We start from the raw sequence: 21560 nt of genomic DNA, 5'->3' as shown, positions 1-21560 counted from the left end.
CATAGTATTTTTTACGCAGTAAAATTGCTATGGTAAGGTAAATGAATGTAAAGGTAAAAAGTGTGAAAGTTTCAGTGTATTACGTTGTGTACAGCCAAACCAGGGAGTTTTAGTATATAAAAAAACGAAATAGCACGAATTCAACAGATACTACGTAAAAGTCAAACTTCTAAAATTTGACTAATGGATGTGCAGACTAGATATACATTTTTAAGTACTCAAAAGGGGCATTTTAGTTCTAGTTATACATGTATTTTTCAGTGTAGCGTATTAGTTTATTTATATTATTAGTACACCACAAAGCGCGAGAAATTCATATAAATCATCACTAATATCAAACTAAATAGTTTCATATCAAATGTTGTTTATCTTGGTGTTTTCTGCTCTAAACTTAGGCCTAACAGTAATGGAACTTGTGTGTTAAGTAGATCTGTGTTCGTAGTTAGTAATACTGTGCCTTCAATATGTAATACGTACATACTGTTAGATTATATGTGAGTCGCCATTATTTATATGCGCTTAAAGAAACGTGCTGTTAAAATGTTCTGTGTGTACGTCACAAATGCATTATCAGTTTTATCATTTGTAAACTCAAACAATGTATTTATACATCGGTTAAACAAAACTAATATTTGTGCAACCTGGTAGTCAGTCGCACAGCAATTCAGTTGAACTGTTTCTGCCCTTAAAACTTAAATAAGCATGAATGTATATGATTAAGTCTAAATACCTATATACTAATTACTTACAACGACTATTACCAAAATGTTGCAATAGTGCAGGTTTGATGAAGTGAGTGCAAAGTTTAGGATCCAATTTATTTCGTCATGTTCACACTTACAAAGTAAATAATAGTGCAATTACAAATTTTAAAGTCATAACGGTAGCAGTGATGACAACCTTAACGTAACCGTTGTGGTGTGAACGCATTTTAGAATCAGGAGGAGCATGATATAAATAATTATATTGATCATAAGACACTATAACTGGGCCTTTTTTTAACACAACGTTCCTAAATTAGCCTCTTATGGACTTACAATAATTAGAAAAATGTATATATAATAATAATACTTCAACCACATTATATTCGTCATATCATATTACTGTCCACAGTTTGAACTCTGACCATCCCTAAAGTTGTGCTTTCTTATTTACATTTGAGATAAGATACTCTTGGAGTAATTTTTTTCTGTCATATGACAGTTTCTTTTTAATGTTAATAGCATGAGTCTGCAAGTCATAGGATAAGAGCAAGGATCTCTCTGGCTTTCACACTCATGCTGTTAACACTATTAACACCTTCCACCTTGTAGCGCTTCAGGGTAGTAGTTTAGCGGTTGTTCTGTTTCCCCATCTATTGGCATTAGTATGGCAATTTCATTCGTATAGCCCAAATTCTACAGAACATAGAATGTGGAATCAGGTAGCGTCTTTTGAAGCCAGTTATAATATTCTTGTTACTCAATCTAATTAAAATATTTTCTGTTTTCTGGACATTCAGTAATATATTTTTATTTTAATGAATTTTGGTATTAACCATGAATTTATTTATAATAATTTAACAGTGTATAGTATAATCAATGATGTCGAGAAAACCCACTTGTAGAGAAAAATATATATGTAAAAACGGCTTGTTTGGATTGAGAAATATTTTTACGTAGAGGAGCGAACAACGTTTCAACCTTCTTCGACTCATGCACAACATAAATATATGGCATCCCCAAACCTCATAAACCAAATTGTCCATTAGGACCAATAATGTTTACATATGAATCGTTTAATTACAATCTTGGTAAATACATAGCATGGGCATTCTCCAAATATGTAACATCAGTCAGCTTATTCATCAAAGACTCTTTTAATTTCAAGTCTAATCTTAATCAACTTAATCATAAAGCCTTAATGGCCAGTTTCGATGTTATATCCCTCTTTACAGAAGTCCCAACAGGTGAACCTGACGATGACCGAAGAAGGTCGAAACGTTGTTCGCTCTTCTACGTAACAAATTTTCTCAACCCAAACGAGCCATTTTTATATATATAGTGTATAGTATAATTTAAGACTAATAAAATTATTTACTGTATAAGGTAAATGATGGGAATATAACTTACTCGTTAAAATGTTTTTTGTAACAAAGGCAGATTTAATGGTAGTTTTATTATAAATGTGCTTCCAGTTTATTGATGCACAGTTTCGACGTTTATGACAAAGTTTAAATCACTCCAAGTCAGTAATATGAGGGCTAAGGAACAAGGCCTTTAACCTATACCTAGTTTGATGTGTGTCATAAGCAAAAACGCACATTGTAAAAAAGAGTATATGTTGACTATTATTAATAACTAAAGACTTACGGAATGATATTCAGTGTGAAACGCACTAAATTAATATTATAGGGTTTACTACGAGCCCTTAACTTAAACCTATAATTCATAAATGAGATATAACCATTATAAGTTTGTTTGTTTGTTTTTAATTTCGCGCAAAGCTACACAAGGGCTATCTGCGCTAGCCATCCCTAATTTAGCAATGTAAGACTAGAGGGAAGGCAGCTAGTTATCTCCAAACCACCACCAACTGTTGGGCTACTCTTTTACTAAGAATAATGGGATTGACCGTAACATTATAACGCCCCAACGGCTGAAAGGGCGAGCATATTTGGTGTGACGGGGATTCGAACCCGCGACCCTTAGATTACGAGTCGAGCGCACCAACTACCTGGCCTAGTTGTAAGGAAAATTTAGCAGAAATAAAAATTTGCACAAGAGCGATATGCTAATTCTTGCTTAATAAAGTTATATTGAACTACCGGAAGCAAGAAATGTCACAGTGTGATAAATGTCGCATGGAGAAGCGTTCTTTGAATCATCGGCAAGTCAGTGGGTTATAAGGCTAAATTTTGGTTTTGATACCTGCATTGAAGAAAGCGCAGATAGCGTAAAATGTAGCTTTATTCTTTAGAACAAACAAACAAATAAAATACTAAAGAAATATGAATATTTATATTTGAAATGTAATAAATATTGAACAAATTTGTTGTTTACTTTTTGCAGCTCAAACCATTGCACCGAAATGCATATATGAGCAGGAAAATGTAAGAGTTATTGGAAAATACAACTGTTTATACTATGATTGTATTTTAATAATAGTATGTGCGTATTTAAATACTCTAATACGTATTTTTATCATTTATAATTTGTAAATCAAGGAGATTTTCGAGATTTTCTCACTTTTATATTTAATTTGAACCATTATGCGCATGTGGGGCAAAGCCAGGTAAAGTAACCCTTAGGGTTCAGATATAGATTATCTAATTTTGAACTGCAGATCAAAAAGATGAAAGCAAGACAAAACTACCCTACACCAAAAAGGTTCTGTCAGGCCCTATAAACCGAATAACTAACTTATTTTACTTTTATTTTGCGCCCACAGCTGAAAAAAGCGTGTTCAATGGCATCTTTCTCTCATCACAGCAAGCTTAATCACCTAGATATACACGTTTGGCGATGAACTTTCGCCTCACCATTTGTATTTAACTTGTATAGTAACTTATAATGGAGGCTCGGCATGGCCAGGTGGTTAAGGTACTCGACTCCTAATTCGAGGGTAGTGGGTTCGAATCTCCCTCCCACCAAACATGCTCGCCCTTTCAGCAAAGAGCGAGTTGTTATCCTGATAACCTAATACGGTCGAAACGTTGTTCTCTGCTTTATTAATTTAAGAAATTAAATTTATTGATAAGTGTTAATATCCATATCATACAATAATCTACTAATCGAGATCTTTATCACCTTAGACATCGGTGTATTTATAAATATTAAGTTACACTATTTAAATTTTTTAATATTTTATTTTTTCTATATAATAAAATCCCACGTTATTGACTATTAAAATTCTACATAAGAACATAACGATGATATCAGTAGGAAAACTGAAATTAAAACACGTGTTGCTGAACGTTTCGTTCATTTCTGCAGGGTAGAACTTACAACGCCAGTATCTAATTTTGAAGCCAGCGTCCGATTCCGTTGCACTTGCTTACCACAAATGTTGTTGTTGGATTCAATTCCATTATTTGGATAAAGCAGATAGACCAATGTAGCTCTTGCTCTAAAACAAGTAAACAGGTTTTTCTGTGACTTTCCTTTTTTTTTCCTCTATTATAGATTTAAGATGAACCCACAAAACAAAAACATTAAACAGTGTGCATCGAATATGTTGAAGAAGTCAGCACGTAGTCATCTGTTTGTTATACTATTTGGTCCATTACTGTCCTCTAGCACACATACTCAAACAAATTCATTACCATCACACCAATAATAATGTAGATTGCGAAAAGTCAATTGCTTCAATTTATCCATCTTTAACATCTTTGTACATTTTAATGTTTGTCGTTTCGAATATTTCAGCAAAGCCACACAAAGTATACCTGCGCTATAAATCTCTAGTTCTAAACAGATATAGTAAAGAAAAGATAGCTAACCAGTAGTACCCACAGCCAACTTTTTGGCTACTATAATCGTACTCACTGCTCCAAAGTAAGTAGAGCAAATCTGTGGTAATGAAACATGGACCAATTTTTCCTCCATGATGATCTCTTTCGAAAAGATATTCGATATAAACAATGTCGTGTCATTATTTCTTCTAGCAAATATATTTCGCCCTGGCGTTTTGGTTTTTTGTTTGCAAACATCCTTATGTAAGCTACTCCCACTTGGCTACTGCCTGATGTTGTAAACCCATAATTTTATTTTATATTAAGCAAATACACCTCCATTTCTTCATTAGCATACCTTTCATCATTAGATTACCACAAACATTTTTATCAGTGACTAAATGGTTTTCACCTTTATTAGCTAATGTTGGTAGTGTCATCACTACTAAAACAAAAAGTCATTTTCAGAAGTGTCAATAATATTTTTAGCTACCATCCTTTGACCCTAAAACTCATTTTACTCGCTCTAGTGTTCGTCTATTATTCACGTGAAAGATGACTTAGTATTTCACAATGAGAAAGACGCCTCAATATGTTGCATTAAGTCAAAGTTTATCCCATTATCTTGAATAATTTTGTTTTTGTCTGTTATGCTATAATATTATTAGCGATCCTAAACCCAACAACATTATGGACATACAATCAATGTGGTGCACAAATAGTTTTAAAAATAATATTAAAAAAGCCAATGTAATCCCTTCGATAATTTTAAGGTGAAAAAAAAAGTAATGTCTTACTCAAGTTACCTTGTTAGGAAACTACACTATGATCAAAACTATAACAAACGAAAGTAAGTCAACTGATGAATTCGTTTCGTTCAGACACTAAATTACAAATTAACAATCTGTCTTTTATATGTAGACCACTTATAGCATTTGAGAAGTATTTTTAATACAGATATTTTAAGCAGATGGCTGAAAACATGCAAATTTGTTTAGCAGTAACAAAACTCGCATAAAAATCACGAGATTCGAGCTCGTGACAGTATTATTCTCACGTGTATTTAAGATTATATTCCAAACGCAGTGATGAGAGAAGTGTAGCTGTCAAAGCTTGAACGGAACTAATTCATCCATGGTTTATTACAAAAAATTAGTCTTTCGTTTTTTTTTATTCTGAGTTAGCAAAAATGGAACAAACCGAACTGCTTGAGTTCAAAAATAGAGTGATGAACAAATTGTTTTTTAAAATATTCTTTGCCAACAGACCAATATGCTGCTGAAACTGTCTGACCATTAAATATGACTATCAGATTAAAACAAGGTTTAAAAACACTCTATCACTAGAACAACTTAATTAACAGGAGCTAATCTCCACCCACAAAGAACGATTAACCGTATTTAAAACAACAAACCCATTTCTGTCTAAAGGCAACGTAATGAATAAATAAGAACAGTTCAATTAACAAATTAAACCATTTTCTTAATCTAATGAAAGTAAACAAAATCGTTCATGAGCTGCTATGAAGGAAAACTGTTAAAAGTAGACTTTGAATAAACTTAGCTCTTCATCAATAGTCACTTATTAGTACTAATACTTTTAATGTGAAATAACCTCTTATTCGTACCAATATTTATAATACGAAACTTGTCGTTAAGAACCGTACATAACTTATTATATCAGAATCAGCATTTACAACGAAGTATGTTAGTATGAAATTTACAGTTTCGTTTTTCGTATCAATACTTACACTGTGAAATTTATATCAGAATCGACATTTACAACGAAGTATGTTAGTATGAAATTTACAGTTTCGTTTTTCGTATCAATACTTACACTGTGAAATTTATACGAACACTTGTACTGTATAGTATGTAAGTAACAATAGTTACAGTTCAGTCTAAAGTTTAAGTTTCAATTCATAGACTGTGAAACCTCCACGAATGCTTGCGTTGTGTAGTCTGTCAGTATCAACATTTCTGTGAATATTAATAATTATGATATAAAATACGTGGATATAAATATGTAAATCATGTATAATGTTATCCTTATAACTTATGACTAAGAATATAAATATAACCTACTAACTAGAGAGATTAATGCTTACATTATACACTCCGTCTGTAACTTACTTAACGAAGCCAAGCACGAACTTGCCACTGAAAAATGTTTCGTATATTGTCTCTGTTTAAAAATATTTTTTGGCCTTCTCAGATTCATCCCGGTAAGTAAGTACCCCATTAGTATAGCGGTAAGCCTACAGATTTACAACACTAAAATTAGGGGTTCGAATACCCTCGGTGGATTCAGCAGATTCCCGATGTGACTTTGCTATAAGAAAACATACATTCTAGTAAGAGAGATTTTGAAGATGCATTTTTATTTTCTCAAAACCTTATTTTTTGTGTGTGATAATATATAGTATAAGAAATATTTCTATCGTTTCAAACCTTCTCACAGGATACAAATCACCATGTGATTATGAAATTCTTATCAGTTCAGAGGGTGGTCACGTTCTTTCAACAAACATATTATACTTTAACTCGATCTTCTTTATCATTAAAAACCATTACGTGCTTGTTTCTACTTTAATGCATTTAACGGCTAGTTAATAATACACTAAACTGATACACTGCACAGCACAGACCTAAAGACCTTGTTCTGCTCCCATTCTGATCATTCTTCACATAAGGATTATAAAAAAAAAATAATCTCATACAATTAGTACACCAGTTACCTTACATCACGAACGATTGTAGTTTTATTAACTTTTGTTTAGTAATCTATCCATCTATATCAATCTGTCTCTCAGTGTTTATGTATAAGTTTATTTCTATGTATCTGTTTTTAATGTATGATTTTTATTACAATTAATTTCTATATGACACCCCTTAGCCTTAATTAAATCTCAGTAAAATCTGACAATGTTATAGCATATTAATATGAAACATATTGTCACTGTTGTCCTCAAAAAAGAATATTTACACTTTTAAATGTAGCAACCCAATCAGATTACGTCCCAACCATATTTCAGTGTCCTATTTTATGGATTCTATTTCCTAAGAACAAACTTTTAAAAATGATTTATCGCCTTGTGAAATATAAAAGTTAAAATAAACAGCTATTTCCTTTTCAGCAACAAGAACCTCGGTGTTTTGCAAAATTCCCCTTTTCGGTCCGGAAATCTTACTCGAAATATGTTTGAAAAAAGTGATTAATTGAAAACTATCATCTTGACCAAGGTCCGGTATGACTAGGTGGTTAAGGCACTCGACTTGTAATCTTAGGGTCGCGGGTTCGAATCCCCGTCACATCAAACATGCTCGCCCTTTCAGCCGTGGGGGCTTTATATTTGACGGTCAATCTCATTATTCGTTGGTAAAAGAGTAGATCAAGAGTTGGCGGTGGGTGATGACGATTAGCTGCCTTCCCTCTAGTCTTACAATGCTAAATTAGGGATGGCTAGCGCAGACATCCCTCGTGTAGCTATGCGCGAAATTCAAAAACAAACTAACACATATTGACCAATTTCACATTAGTAGAGACTTCTAACACGATTCAAACTTAAAGCCTAAAACTGGCAGCTACTGCCTGCAGACATGCAAAATTACAATACTGAAATGTTTATGATACATTCACCTCTTCTGGTAGACACAACTTATAAATCAACGACTGCACACGTTGCAAAATGTGGTTTAGTTCGTTGTATTTCATTTTTAAGGTAAACAGCTCACACAGAAGAGCTGTCCAGCAAATCATTTGTAAAACTCTGAAAAACATTTAACCACCAGTACTGCCACTTCTTCAACAAAATACAACTAAGTCAATGAATTCTTCACAATACGCCCTTTAAGTTTACAACTGAAAAATATATAATAATTATTACGAAACGCGGAGTGACGAAAACCAAACTTCTTTATTTATCTAATTATGTATTGCACTTTTACAGGGTGAGCTCTAGTGAACCCTCATTAAAATTAGTAACCTTAGTAACTTCTCAGGGAGTCCGATGTGATCCATCTCATATTTATTTTTAGTTTTAAGGGGATTCCGAAGTCAGGTGCAGTGTTTCGTTAGCTCTCCAATTATCTTTTCTTAAAAGTACGTCCTTAAAAAGTGAATATTTTGATTAAGCACCGATGTGGCAACTATGGGCAAATTTAAGTACCTAACTGATTCAAATATTTTGTTTGTTTAGAGTAAAACCACACTGGGCTATGCGCTGTATCCTCCGCGAGGAATTAAACCCCGGATTTTAGTACTGTAAATATGTAAACTTACCTCCATCTCACCACGGGACGTGACTAAAAGCGTTATGCAAGTATTTTAGTTTCTCTTTGTGTGAGTATCATATGTAGATATTTTATCATGCTAACCTATTCATACCTGTGTCTGCATGTATACGCATTGATAGCGTTTTAACGTGATATATCATTAACTACATACCCCACGTGTAATATTCGGATGTAATTATAAACCTGCATGGTGATATTTTCAAATTGACAATTATACGTTCTAAAGATAAAAGTTAAATACAATATTACATATCCATTGTTTGCTAAAATGGTTAGAAAAACACGGGATGAGAAACAACAAATAACTCCATGGAACACCCCATGTCCACCCGTTTGTTTTCTTTAAGAAAACAAGACAGCTTGTTAAGCTTAAATATACAAATTTCTCTACATGACGCATGCACACCGTTATTTACTACAGTAAATTCTAGTAGCGTATTTACACTGTACGTACCCGAATATGAAAGGATGATAGTATATTCTACTTCTCAATGTTCATCGAAATATCTCCATAGTGTTTCGGGTAGAGTTTTATTGTTACAAACACACATGTATTCTTTCAAAGAATGGGCTCGGCATGGCCAGGTGGTTCGGGTGTTCGATTCGTAATCTGAGAATTGCGAGTGCGAATCTTCGTCATACCAAATATGTTGGGGTTGTTATAATGTAACGGTCAATCCCATATTAATTGAAAAAAGAGTAGTACAAAAGTTGGCGGTGAGTGGTAATGACTAGCTGCCTTCCCTGTAATTTTACGCTGTTAAATTCGGGACGGCTAGCCCAGATAGCTCTCGTGTAGCTTTGCGCAAAATTTCAAGTCAACAGGCAAACTTTCAAAGAGAGATTTTGACGTTATCGAACTTTTCAGATTGATCTAACACTCAGGTTTTCTTCATCTGGCTGAGGTGTGGGTGGAAATATGAAACGTATTACAGTAGGAGATTTATCATAAAAATGTTTCATACTTCGTATGCATTTTCGAAGAGTTTTTCTCGTATAGTAGTATCTTTTGTTGAACGATACAGTGATTATTTGCACAAACGACATGAAACAAATACAAGGAATCAGTTCTCAACGATATTTCTATAGTTATAAAGAGCCATTAGGCGGTGTTTCACGAGCTATGTAACTATAACGTGGTTAAAGTTACTTATACATACATACAACTGTGTACAAGTATATAATTCTTAATTAAAACAGAAAATAAACACAATAAAAAAAGCATTGTTTAGTTGTTTTAGGTGGTCAAAGTGACATCCATTAACCCTTAAATAGCAGGAATGTTGTAGGTAGCAGCACCAGTTGATGATGGCCACCGTTTAAGGGCTAATTAGTAAATTATGAAAAGGTACGTAAATACACGAATGTGTTTCACATACATTTAAGGGATGCGAACTTCTTTAAACAAAATCAAGTGTGAGAAAAGTTGGAGTGTAATGAATTCATCAATTATTTGTATATTTGCTTTTTTTGGTTTGTTTTGAATTTCGCGCAAAGCTACACGAGGGCTATCTGCGCTTATTTGTATGTTCAGAAATAAGAATGACGTTTTAAACAAATTAATCTTTATTTCAAATACAAGTATACTCTCACAGCTGCTAACCAAATTGAGGTTAAAATCTAATGCGGTAGAAAAGAACGTATTGTGATGTATCGTTGTTTGTCTTGATTTTAAGCACAAAGCTATACAACGGAACATCTGCACCCTGCCCACCGTGGGGACTGAATTCTGAAATTTAACGTAATACCTTCACGCAAGCTTACAGTTGAATCACACGAGGTGAGGATGGGGTTACATCTGTGTCTTTGACATAGTTCTGATTCGAAGTATGTTGGTAGGAAACTAAACAACAAAATTTGAATTAAGTTTACCCAGGCTATATAAATGGACAAATAAGAGTTCGGCATAAACAAAACAAAAAACAAACATAACTGTCCACACGTAACAGAAGATTACATCACAAATAATTTAAGAGATTACTTGTGAAATAAGCCTGAAACTCCATATATTTTTGCAGAACATTGTGACAGTACGTGATTTTAAAAATATCTGATCACATCCTTTCCAAGCATCATCATTTAAATTAGGAATTTAATATAGTCACAAAAGTATATATATAATAAATACCTCCACAATATTTATATATCCAATAAATACCTCCACAATATTTATATACACAATAAATACCTATACAATATTTATATATATAATAAATAACCCTACAATATTTATATATATAATAAATAACTCTACAATATTTATATATATAATAAATACCTCTACAATATTTATATATATAATAAATACCTCTACAATATTTATATATATAATAAATAACTCTACAATATTTACGAATGATCTTAACATACCCGTAGAACATTTTACTGTATGTTGGGAATAAAACTTTATTGTATAGCAGATTTTCACCACGATCTAAGTAGTTGTGACAGTTTCAATTATATGAAGAGTAAGCGCAAGTTCTATAACCTCTATATCATGTATTAGTGACATGAACTCAGTATTAACAGTCTTTGTGACATAACTTCAGTATTACATAAATTACTGGTTATTTTCAGTATTAGTTTGTTGTCTCACGCAGCAGGTTGTTTTTTAATTGTCATAAAGAATTTACACTTCATTTGAAAGGAAAAGAAATACTGAACTTGTAAAATTACTGAGAATTTCAGTGTGTTTGTTTTGTTTTTTTAATTTCGCACAAAGCTACACGAGGGCTAATTACGCTAGCCGTGTAAGACTAGAGGGAAGACAGCTGGTCATCACCACACACTGCCAACTCTTGGGCTACTCTTTTACCAATGAATAATGGGATTGATGGTCACATTATAACGCCCCCAATGCTGAAAGAGCTAGCATGTTTAGTGTGGCTCTCGGATTACGAGTCGAGCGCCTTAACCACTTGGCCACACTGGGTCCTCTTCAGTATTAGCTACAGAGCTTCAGGCTTAACAGTATTAGTGAATAATTTCAGTATTAATATTATTAGTAACGTAACTTCAGTATTAGCTGTGTTAGTGACATAGCTTCAATATTGATAGTGTTAGGGACATAAGTTTAGTATTAATAATGTTAGTTACATACCTTAAGTATTAACAGTATTAGTGTCATAACTTCAGTATTAACAGTTTTTGTGATATAGCTTCAGTATTAGATATATTAGTAACATAGCTTTAGTATTAGCTGTGTTACTGATAAAACTTTAGGTTTAATAGTATTAGTGACATCACTTCTGTATGAACAGTGTTAATGACATATCTTCATTATATACAGTATTAGTAACATAACTTTATTAACAGTGTAACATAACTTCATTATTAACAACGTCAGTGACATAACTTCTGTATTAACAGTATTAGTGACATCATCTCAGTATTTACACTTTAATGAGTTTTGTAATGTTCTTTGATATTGCTTACATGACAAATATTAAAACACAAGTAACAGCTAGTGCTACATTAGTATGTTACTAATAATTAATCACATGAAGGTTTTTATCGTGTAGCAATCGAACTGGTATAGCTGGTAATGATAATATCCGCAGTTGACATTTTTTATACACTTCTAGCGCTAAGTTTGATAAAGTATAAAGTTTGCTGAATTATCAAAACAAGAAACTCTAGAATCTCGATAGGCAAGCATTCTTTTTTTTTTGTATGTGGTATGAGTCAATATATTTATGAGCTGTGACTGTACGTACATATACAGTTTCTTCTTGAAGTATAATACCCTAAAGCATTCATAAATTACCGGAATTAAACGACTTATGCGGAGTCTACACGAGCAGTAATCAATGTTTCTATCTCAATCTGAGCTCTCAGTGGATTAAAAAATTCTTTCTACCCCAGTCCGGTAACACCTGGGCTGCACCCAAGTATGTAGACCTTGTCACCCCGTCACTGGGGTGCTATGCAGCACAGCAGTTGGCGTCTCGATAGCGCGAGGAAGGTTTAAGAACCATGCTAAAATGACTTGATAACACACTTTTCTCTCTTTTTTGTTGCTTGTATAAGTGTATGATTACAATGATTCTACCTTTCTTCCCTGAAGGTTTAGCCCACAGTATTAATCTGTCTATCTGTTCCTCGTGAATTCTTCATGGCAAAAATATTTAATACTAAAACTACACTTCAATTTTCAATTCACGAAAACTACAAAACAAGAAAGATAAAAGACGAAGCCACCGAGTGTTTTGCGCATGTCTGTTTCCTGTACAGCAAAGGTTATTTTTAGAAAATGTTTGCCTACTCACTGTATAAGCACGTGACTTTACACGAAGATTATGCGCTACCCAGTCAATGAACATTTAGGCTGATACTCCAGTAAACTTCTCCAATACTCTCAAAAAGCAGCGATAATTAACAGAAGTTAACTGTTTTATTTCCAAACTTTTCGTGTGGAAAATTAGAAGTTAACAACGTCAGAAGTCTTGTTATAATATACGATATATACACATATATATGTTATTCACATTTATTTACTTAAATACAGCTAATGTCATGATTTAAAAGTGTTTCTTAATCTTGTAGTACCACAGTGGCACAGTGGTATATCTGCGGACTTACAACCCTATAAAACGAGTTTCGATACCCATGGTGGCCACAGCACAAATAGTCCATCGTGTACTTTTACTGCCTAACCTCAAAACAAAATGTTAACCTTCTAAAATGTTATTTTAAAAAGTTACAGTGTTATTTAACGCAAAATAAAAATTAAAGTATAAAACAGTGGTAATAATTGACACCTTGAATGAAAGACTGAGCACGTTACTGTAATATACCGATAACAAATCTTTTACAAAATAACCAGGGTTAGGTGTGGCCCAGTGAATAGCATATCCGGGATGTGAGTCCAAAGATTCAAGTTGTTTGTTGTGCAAAAACGCGCTTTGCATTTTGACACTACGATTAGGCTATGAACGAGTTAAATCCCACAAGAATAGTAACACAAGAGTTGGCGGTGGGTGCTATTGATTAGCTTTCTTACTTTAAGTCTGTATAGCTTTGCATGAAATTTCTGTGACAAACAAACAGAGTGCCTTGAGCTCCAAAACTACTCGCTGTGAGACACATTTAAAACAAACTGGGTGATAAGTAATCAAAACATACATAACCACATTCAAAATAAGGACTTTTCGTATATACAACATAGTGTTGACATCGAAGTATCAAACGCCCATAACGGCATTACTTTCATTCATTCACAACCGTTGATACCGGATTACCACACTTTCAAAAAAAATAGACGAAACTGAATGACGAAGAGTGTTAATGATATAAAAAACAATAACAACTTGGGCATTATTAGAAATATAAAGCTGACACTTAGTAGAAGTGTATGTGAACGACATATTAAACAATGGTATCTATTTAAGATATAATACCTTGACATCAATCACAATTCAATTGACATTGGATCATAAGTTGTTGTTAACGCTGGAAGCAATACTTTTCCAATAAAACGCAAATTTTATTTCGAACAACAAATAAATTGTAAATGAACGTTCTTCACAACAGTAACTTATTTTAAAAGTGATTATTAAAACTAAATACCAGTTGCTTAAATAATTTTATAAACAATACAAACTTTTCTTTCAAAAGAAATACTGACATCATAAGTATGTAAACATCAATCAAAAGCACCGACTATTACTGACACCAAATCACAAACACGTGAAGAATAACCAAAGCGTCAACTCATTAGCTACGCTTGTGACATTGCAATAGAAATAAGTAAAGAATAAATAAAGCACCAGTTATATATTAGATACATTATTGAATCGAATCGTAAGTAAACAATAACCATAGAACTTTTATCAAAAGTTGAAAGTCGATTAAGTGCCAAACAATATTTTAGTGGCATCACATTATAAGTGACCATTTACCACACAACTGTATGTATAAGCATTTATTCTAAATACGTGTGACATTATCAGAGAAAAACCATAGGTGGAATAAGTTATATTTTTTGTTTATTTGTTTGTTTCTATGCACAGTAAAGTTCAGACGTCCTCGTCAGTGTTCTTTCATCACATAACAAAGCAAGGTCACAAAACTTATTAAAGTTTCGTTTCATTACCACCCTTAGTAACTTCATTTAGAATATCTTGAAATAATTTAAAAGTTTAAATGTTAGATTAAATTGTGTACGACTTAGAGAAAAGCCTGAACTAAACAAGTTTAAACTTTGACAAGAGTTTTAATTGTTTTATTTCATAAAATTCAGAATTTAACGAAAACTTTGCATTTGATTAAACTGCAACTGTTCGCTGAAAAACCTAAAGACGTCATTGAGCGTGGACCCTATACGACAGCCAACGGTTCCTGGTACGAGAGTAGTTTGAGAAGTATTCAACATTTTAGTTTAAGAAAGGTGGAAAAATCATAGTTACATAGCCAATAGTTTTAACACTTTGTTATTTGAGCCAGACAAATCAATAACGAGCACGTTAACTTGTTCGTTGAACCTCGCCTCTTCTGGCGCCAAAGGCAGGCACGAGTTAGACTTTAGAATACCAGAAATATTAGTTGAAATTAAAACTAAAGGAATCCTAATATATAAAATATAGTTCTATGTAAAGAAACATGAATGATGTTGGTCACGATAGTATAGATGATTATAACAATAGATTTGTTAATTTTGTTTTGAAAAACGTATTTTGTAACATTTTAGACAGGAACGTCAATATGACTTCTCTATCCAACCTTTAAACAGGGTAATATTTTGTATATCGGACTCTTAGTTATAACATGTATACTATATTTTATAATGATGTATAAAACTATGGTTTGAACTCTTTCTTAAAACCTTATGTATTCGTAAATCTAGTTTATTTTAAAATCCCAACACTAACATAATAAACCTCATTAAAATCTCTTGTTAAAACTAATGTTATCCCTCGGGAAATCAAAATAAATAGCGCATTATTTACTTCCACCATTTCTATTAATAACGACAATGGAATCTACTTTCACAATCATTTACTAGTTACTTGCCAATTCTACTAGTCTGGGGCACTTGTGTTTCTGTAATATAAGCCCTCGCAGTACCTAATTATTGATGTGATTTGAAAATTGTCTTTTGTTTTATTACATCTAGCAACAGTTAAAGTCACATATATCTTCTACTTGTTCAGGTAAATGAAACTAAAACTAAGTGAAAGCAGTTTTGTAATTGATAGAACTGAACTGAATGACATCGAGAACGAACCATGTTAACCATTCACTGAAGTACTTTTATAACTGTACTGCTTTTCACTAATTTGCTTTTAAAATATTTCATGTGAGAATGAAAAAAGAAATTACGAACGGAAATAAATATTTTCCCATCATCATCAAAACTATCACTTAAGAGAATCATAAATAATAAAAATAAAGCACATTTAAATGAGCTGGTGACTCAACCAAGATCAAGATGTAAACAAACATAAACAATCTTCCTTACAATTTATCCCAAGCATAATAGAGTACATTGTACTTGTATCAATAAATATAGTTCAAGTTTAAATTAAAAGAGAAAAAAAATACTTCAAATATATTAATGTTTAATAGAAAAAATAAATATAAAGGTATCTAGACAGAAGAATATTATAAAAACTATTTTATTACTGGACTTAAAATTTGTCGTAAATAACTAGTTAAAGAGCAGAAAGTTGACAGAGTCGAAACTGGCATGATTACTTGGAACAACATTACTTCATTTACAGAACGGTTTCATTGAACAATCTATAACTTTATCAGGAAAAAAAATGTGTTATTCACAGGATATATAAATATTTATCATAGTTTAACCGTGTTTTAACTACAGATGGAAGATCGGTAATACAGATGTATACAAACATGTCAATTCAGCTTAGGAAGACGATAATGTTCTGTCTATATTTCTCTTTTATTAAAAGTATTGGTTAGAATGCTTAATATATCTAATTATTATAATGGTTTGAGTGTAAATATGTTCTTTTTCTTGTTAGTATAGATTTGGATATAGCCTATATTTTATAAGCTGGCTGAACTCCGGGAGATAGTAGTGCTTACAGCTAAAGAAAGATACAGGGTTAATTTTTTAGTTTTGACCCAAGTGGGTAGCTAATTCTTATTGGAAGTTAACATTAATTTTTAAAATTAACTTTAATATTAATGTTTTCATATTCAACATAATTGTTAAAAAATACATAAAAAATCAAATACTGATCAATTCGTCATGATATCTGAGAATATTATCGAGTTTTATGTCAGCCTGTATTTGAGTACGCTCACCATAACGGTCGCCATGTTTTATCCCCGCATGAATGCTTTTACCAACAACGCTGTTCACCGGTAATATCAAGTAAACCTGGCTATGAATGTAGCTACGAAACCGTCAAACAGTCCCCGTGTATCTGTTTGAAAGTCGTTGATTTTCAAGAACATAGACAATTTATTAAAAAATTCTAACACTGAGAAGACATTTTAGTCATAACAATGGCGAAATTGTCTTACTAATAATAACAACTAGTAGTTTATCTTACAAACAGTAGCTTTAGATGATATACAGGAAATTCAAGTGTGTAACGTTTATTCTATATAGAATATTATGAGGTATTATCCAACATAAATATCGCATGGTAGCACAACTCTGCACTTTATAAACTGCCCCGTAATTATCTCCACATCAACGATAACAGCTTCAAATTAGGAAGCATCCATACTTTGTCTAATAAGCTGATAAAGCAGTCGAATTTTGATTCTTTCCAGTGAAAAGACATGTTACACTGTAGCATGTTTTAACTGTTTCGTTGCTACGTGCGTTGGACTTTACGTCATATTATCTGTTCGTATAAGTGTGTTGCAGAATCTACTGCATATTATAACTTTCCTTTCCTATGTGCTGACATAATGTCAGTTGCCTTGGTTACGCATATAATACATCTTTGGGGAATTCCCACCTTATTCGATGGTTATATGTTGTTGGATAATGTGATTTTAACACGCCAACCACGAGATAATATGACATCACAGAAGTCCTGAAGGTACTCCGATGTTCAATGATTTTCGTCTGCAGCTGTTTACCTTCTTAAACTTGAAAACAAAAATAAAAAAGAGAGGATAAAATATGCTTTTCCTTGTACGAGATTCCCTCCCAGACAAATCAAAGCTTAATATGTTGGAAAAGTCTGCAGATTTATTACAATTAATGTTCAAATACCAGATGCTTGTAAAGTTTGCACTGCAATGAACGTATATCCAGATGAATATATTACGTAACTGAGAGAAGTAGGCCTAAAAACACGCAACCAGTTCGTGGCGCAGCATAAGTGTAAATAACTATGGCGTCGCAAAACAAATGATTCTAGTGTAAAATTATAATCAACCTGTTTTAGTGGCTTCAAAATTATGTAGCACGAACAACGACGTCGTAGCAACTATCAAAACATAATGTCCCGCACAAGAGCTAAACAGCATTGCAGAATGCAGCGAAGGATTAAATTGATACTTTAGCACTGAGATATTTAAATGTGAATATTTACAAGTGTAATCAACACTTATAGATCCGAGTATTTTTTAGAGAAGTGAACAGTAAAATTTAAGAGTGATTGTTTTCTTACCTGTGTGTGTTCGTTTATGAATCTTAAGATTTTCACTCCTGGCAAAGACTTTTCCACATCCTGGGAAAGGACAGGGAAAAGGCTTCTCTCCCGTATGAACCCGTATGTGGTTGACCAGCTTGTATTTGGCCTTGAAAGGCCGTCCATTTCGAGAACAGTCCTGCCAAAAACATACATGATTTGAGCACTCGGGACCACCAACATGTTCCACCGAAATATGAGTCACTATCTCGTGCATGGAAGTGAATATTTTGTTACACGGTTTTTTGGGGCTCTGCAGTTCCTGATCTACCCAAAGACACGTCATTTCTTGTTTAATTGGTTGCCGCATGTACCTAAAGAAAGCTCCAGGACCATGGGGACCCATGTTCATATGCCCCATGTTCATAGCGCCATAGGTTCCAGCTAGGTGGTCAGATCTCGGACCACCAATTTGGTTAAAAGTGTCTGGACGTCCATACATGTCAGCGCCAGGTAAAGAAAGTCTGACTTGACCGTTCATATGTCCAGTGTGGTGGGCAGCAGAGTACTCAAAACCGGGAAAAAGCACGTGCGTGGAAGAAGGGTCTCCCGTGTGATGTGCACCGTGCAGCGTCGCCGAGGAGGGTACAAACATCGCGGACCCATTAGTGCTGAGTCCATCGTGGGTAGCTAGACTACTGGCTAAAGTCGGCATGTGTTCCCTTCGTAGGAAGAAGTCCCGTGCAGCATAGCTACCAACATGACCATGGTGATGGTGGTGAGTATGAGGTCCAGCGTAGCCGTTGGTCTGAGCTGCAAACTGATGGTTTCCCTGTGTGTGGTGTCCTGTCGGTTCACCTGAAATAGCGTGCGGCGGGCTCAGCTTGAGAGGGCCCATGTGGCCTGTGTCCATGAAGGGGTTCAACATGTCCGAGCCGCAGTGATAATCTGCTGCCGAAGAGTTCAAGGGAAAGGCCGTAGCTACACCATTTACACCCTGCGCGAATACAAGGTCAGAACGAGAAAGAACGCGTGAACCGGCTACGTTTACAAAGCGGAATGCCGGATTTCGTATAGCGAGTCCATGTTTCATAATCTTTCTCTGTTTACCGGCGCTTTGTATAAACGCTTCGCCCCTCGAGACGTACTACAAGTCCTAGTGATTCGCTTACACTGAATCTGACAGTTATTTTCCTACTGGGAATGACAACATGGGGTTAAATGTTCCTGCTAGTGATTGGCTAGAACGAAGCTAGTGGGCGGAACACTTAGCGTCTTAACAAATCAATAGCGAGCTCTAAATCGTCCCTAGATATTCAGTTAGGCGTGGCTTTAATAGTTGGTTGTCAATCTTACCTAGATAATCATGGATGATGTGTAAAAAGCTTCATCATCTCTTTGGCTAATTTGGGAAAAACAACGTTTTAACTTAATATTTATTTCTGTGCCCTCACATGTTTGTCTAAACCACCCAAGTGTTTGCTTCTTTAAATTGAATGTTTGACTACGTTAAACTACCTGTTAACACTTGCAGACATGTAAGTTAACACAGAATACTTTCATGTATCAGTATCGAAGTTACGTACCTTAATATTCTTGTGATTTACCGAAAATTTATTCTTATCATCATATTGTAATGAAAACGATGTTGCATCCACGAAAGACTTTCATAATTTCACTGTTTAATTTAAAACCATTAATCACAGAATAAGTATGGCTTATTTTGAGCTGCTATAAATTAATAATTTTTAACTTACATTTAATAATTCTCTTATTAGATATTTATGTAAAAGTACATTTCCTTCTTTTAAAAATGAATTTTGAAAACTTTCTAAACATGACTGATACAAAATTTATGCACGCGCTTTCTTTAAGGAAAAAAGTTAATATATTAAACTATTTATTAAACTCTACCCCCTATAAATTGGTTAATTTAAATATAGCGTTGTTTTTTCCCTTTATTGTATAAACACGTAAATAGGATAAGATTAAACTTATATGAAACTACTGGACACTAAAACGATGTGTTTACGGAATCACACATTCCGAGTTTGTTTATTTTTTACAGCATCTATTCATGGTCAGTTTTATTAGGGTCTCAGAAACAAGCCATCCAAAATTACATAAATACTACCTGTGTCGTCTGTTCATAAGTTTGAAGTGTGAGAGAATGCAGCTCGTCAACAGAACCTGCTGTAAACTCTTACGTTACTCTAACGGAAAAAGTGGGATACGACCATCATTACAATCCCAAATTACGGAGCGTGATGTTGCAGTTACTGGAAGCGAACCACGAATTTTTGGATTCGCTGTCCAGCAGAATAACCATTAGGCTACACTCAATCCAAATCCAACTTCGGTGTTTGGATATTTTAAAAAAATGTTACCTTTAACAGCGGTAAATTTCGAGTGAGAACAAAAATAAAAAACTTATCTTTAGAGAAAATACTTCCGTGTTTGTCCAATCAAACATTTTGTTTTTAACGACACATTGTACTTATATCACTTTTTTATTCGGTTCAGGTGTTTTCAAACTTCCCAAATAAATTTGCAAAATTAATATAATTCTTCCAGATATTCAGTCCACTTAAGTTCATGAAAAATAAACTATTCTAAATCTAGTTAAAGTGTTTGTACATCATAGCACCTACAGTTCCTTTTCCGAGTGAGTGGAACATTCTCACTTTGTTTCCAAGGTTATTGTTACTAGCTGTATACAATGAAATCAGGGAGTATATGTACTCGGCATGGCCAGGTGGTCATGGCACTCGATTCATAATATGAGAGTCGAAGGTTCGAACCCCTTCACACCAAACATGCTTGCTCTTTCATCCATGGGAGAGTTATAATGTTACGATCAATCCCAGTTTTCGTTGGTAAAGAGTAGCCCAAGAGTTGACGGTGGTTGGTGATGGCTAGCAGTCTTTCCTCTCGTCTTACATTGCTATATTGCGAATGGTTAGCACAGATAGCTCTCGTGTAGCTTTGCGTAAAATTTAGAAACAAACTATATATATTTAAATTGATCAAAGTTACTTACTATGAATACATATACTTACGTGAAATTACTGATTACTTTATACTGAAGATACATCAAACCTATCACGTAGTTTAAAATATAGTGCATTACACAGAACTTAACACTCCAACGAAAAGACGTTTCTAGTCCTGATTTCTCCAAGCCCGTTCCCCTGGCTGTGGTTTCGCTAGATAGTAGATAGGGACAGTGGGAATCTCGTTGATCCATTCATTAATGGATTTAAATGGCAATTT

At 33.8% G+C, this 21560-nt stretch overlaps 1 protein-coding gene across 1 annotated transcript in view; it reads right to left on the bottom strand.

Annotated features, from left to right (window-relative positions):
• Window positions 1-19495, bottom strand: part of LOC143247178 (zinc finger protein ZIC 3-like) — a 37856-nt gene extending 18361 nt beyond the window's left edge. Inside the window, exon 1 of the mRNA XM_076494824.1 lies at window positions 18327-19495. Coding sequence (XP_076350939.1) covers window positions 18327-19380 — 1054 coding nt within the window. The 5' untranslated portion in view covers window positions 19381-19495. The remainder of the gene's footprint in view (window positions 1-18326) is intronic.
• Window positions 19496-21560: the final 2065 nt, after the last annotated feature.

The sequence above is a fragment of the Tachypleus tridentatus genome, chromosome 1 (genome assembly GCF_004210375.1).
Source record: "Tachypleus tridentatus isolate NWPU-2018 chromosome 1, ASM421037v1, whole genome shotgun sequence".
In the NCBI taxonomy this organism is placed as follows: domain Eukaryota; kingdom Metazoa; phylum Arthropoda; class Merostomata; order Xiphosura; family Limulidae; genus Tachypleus; species Tachypleus tridentatus.
Note: the sequence above shows the minus strand (reverse complement) of the source record. Positions and strands in the feature narration are given on the sequence as shown.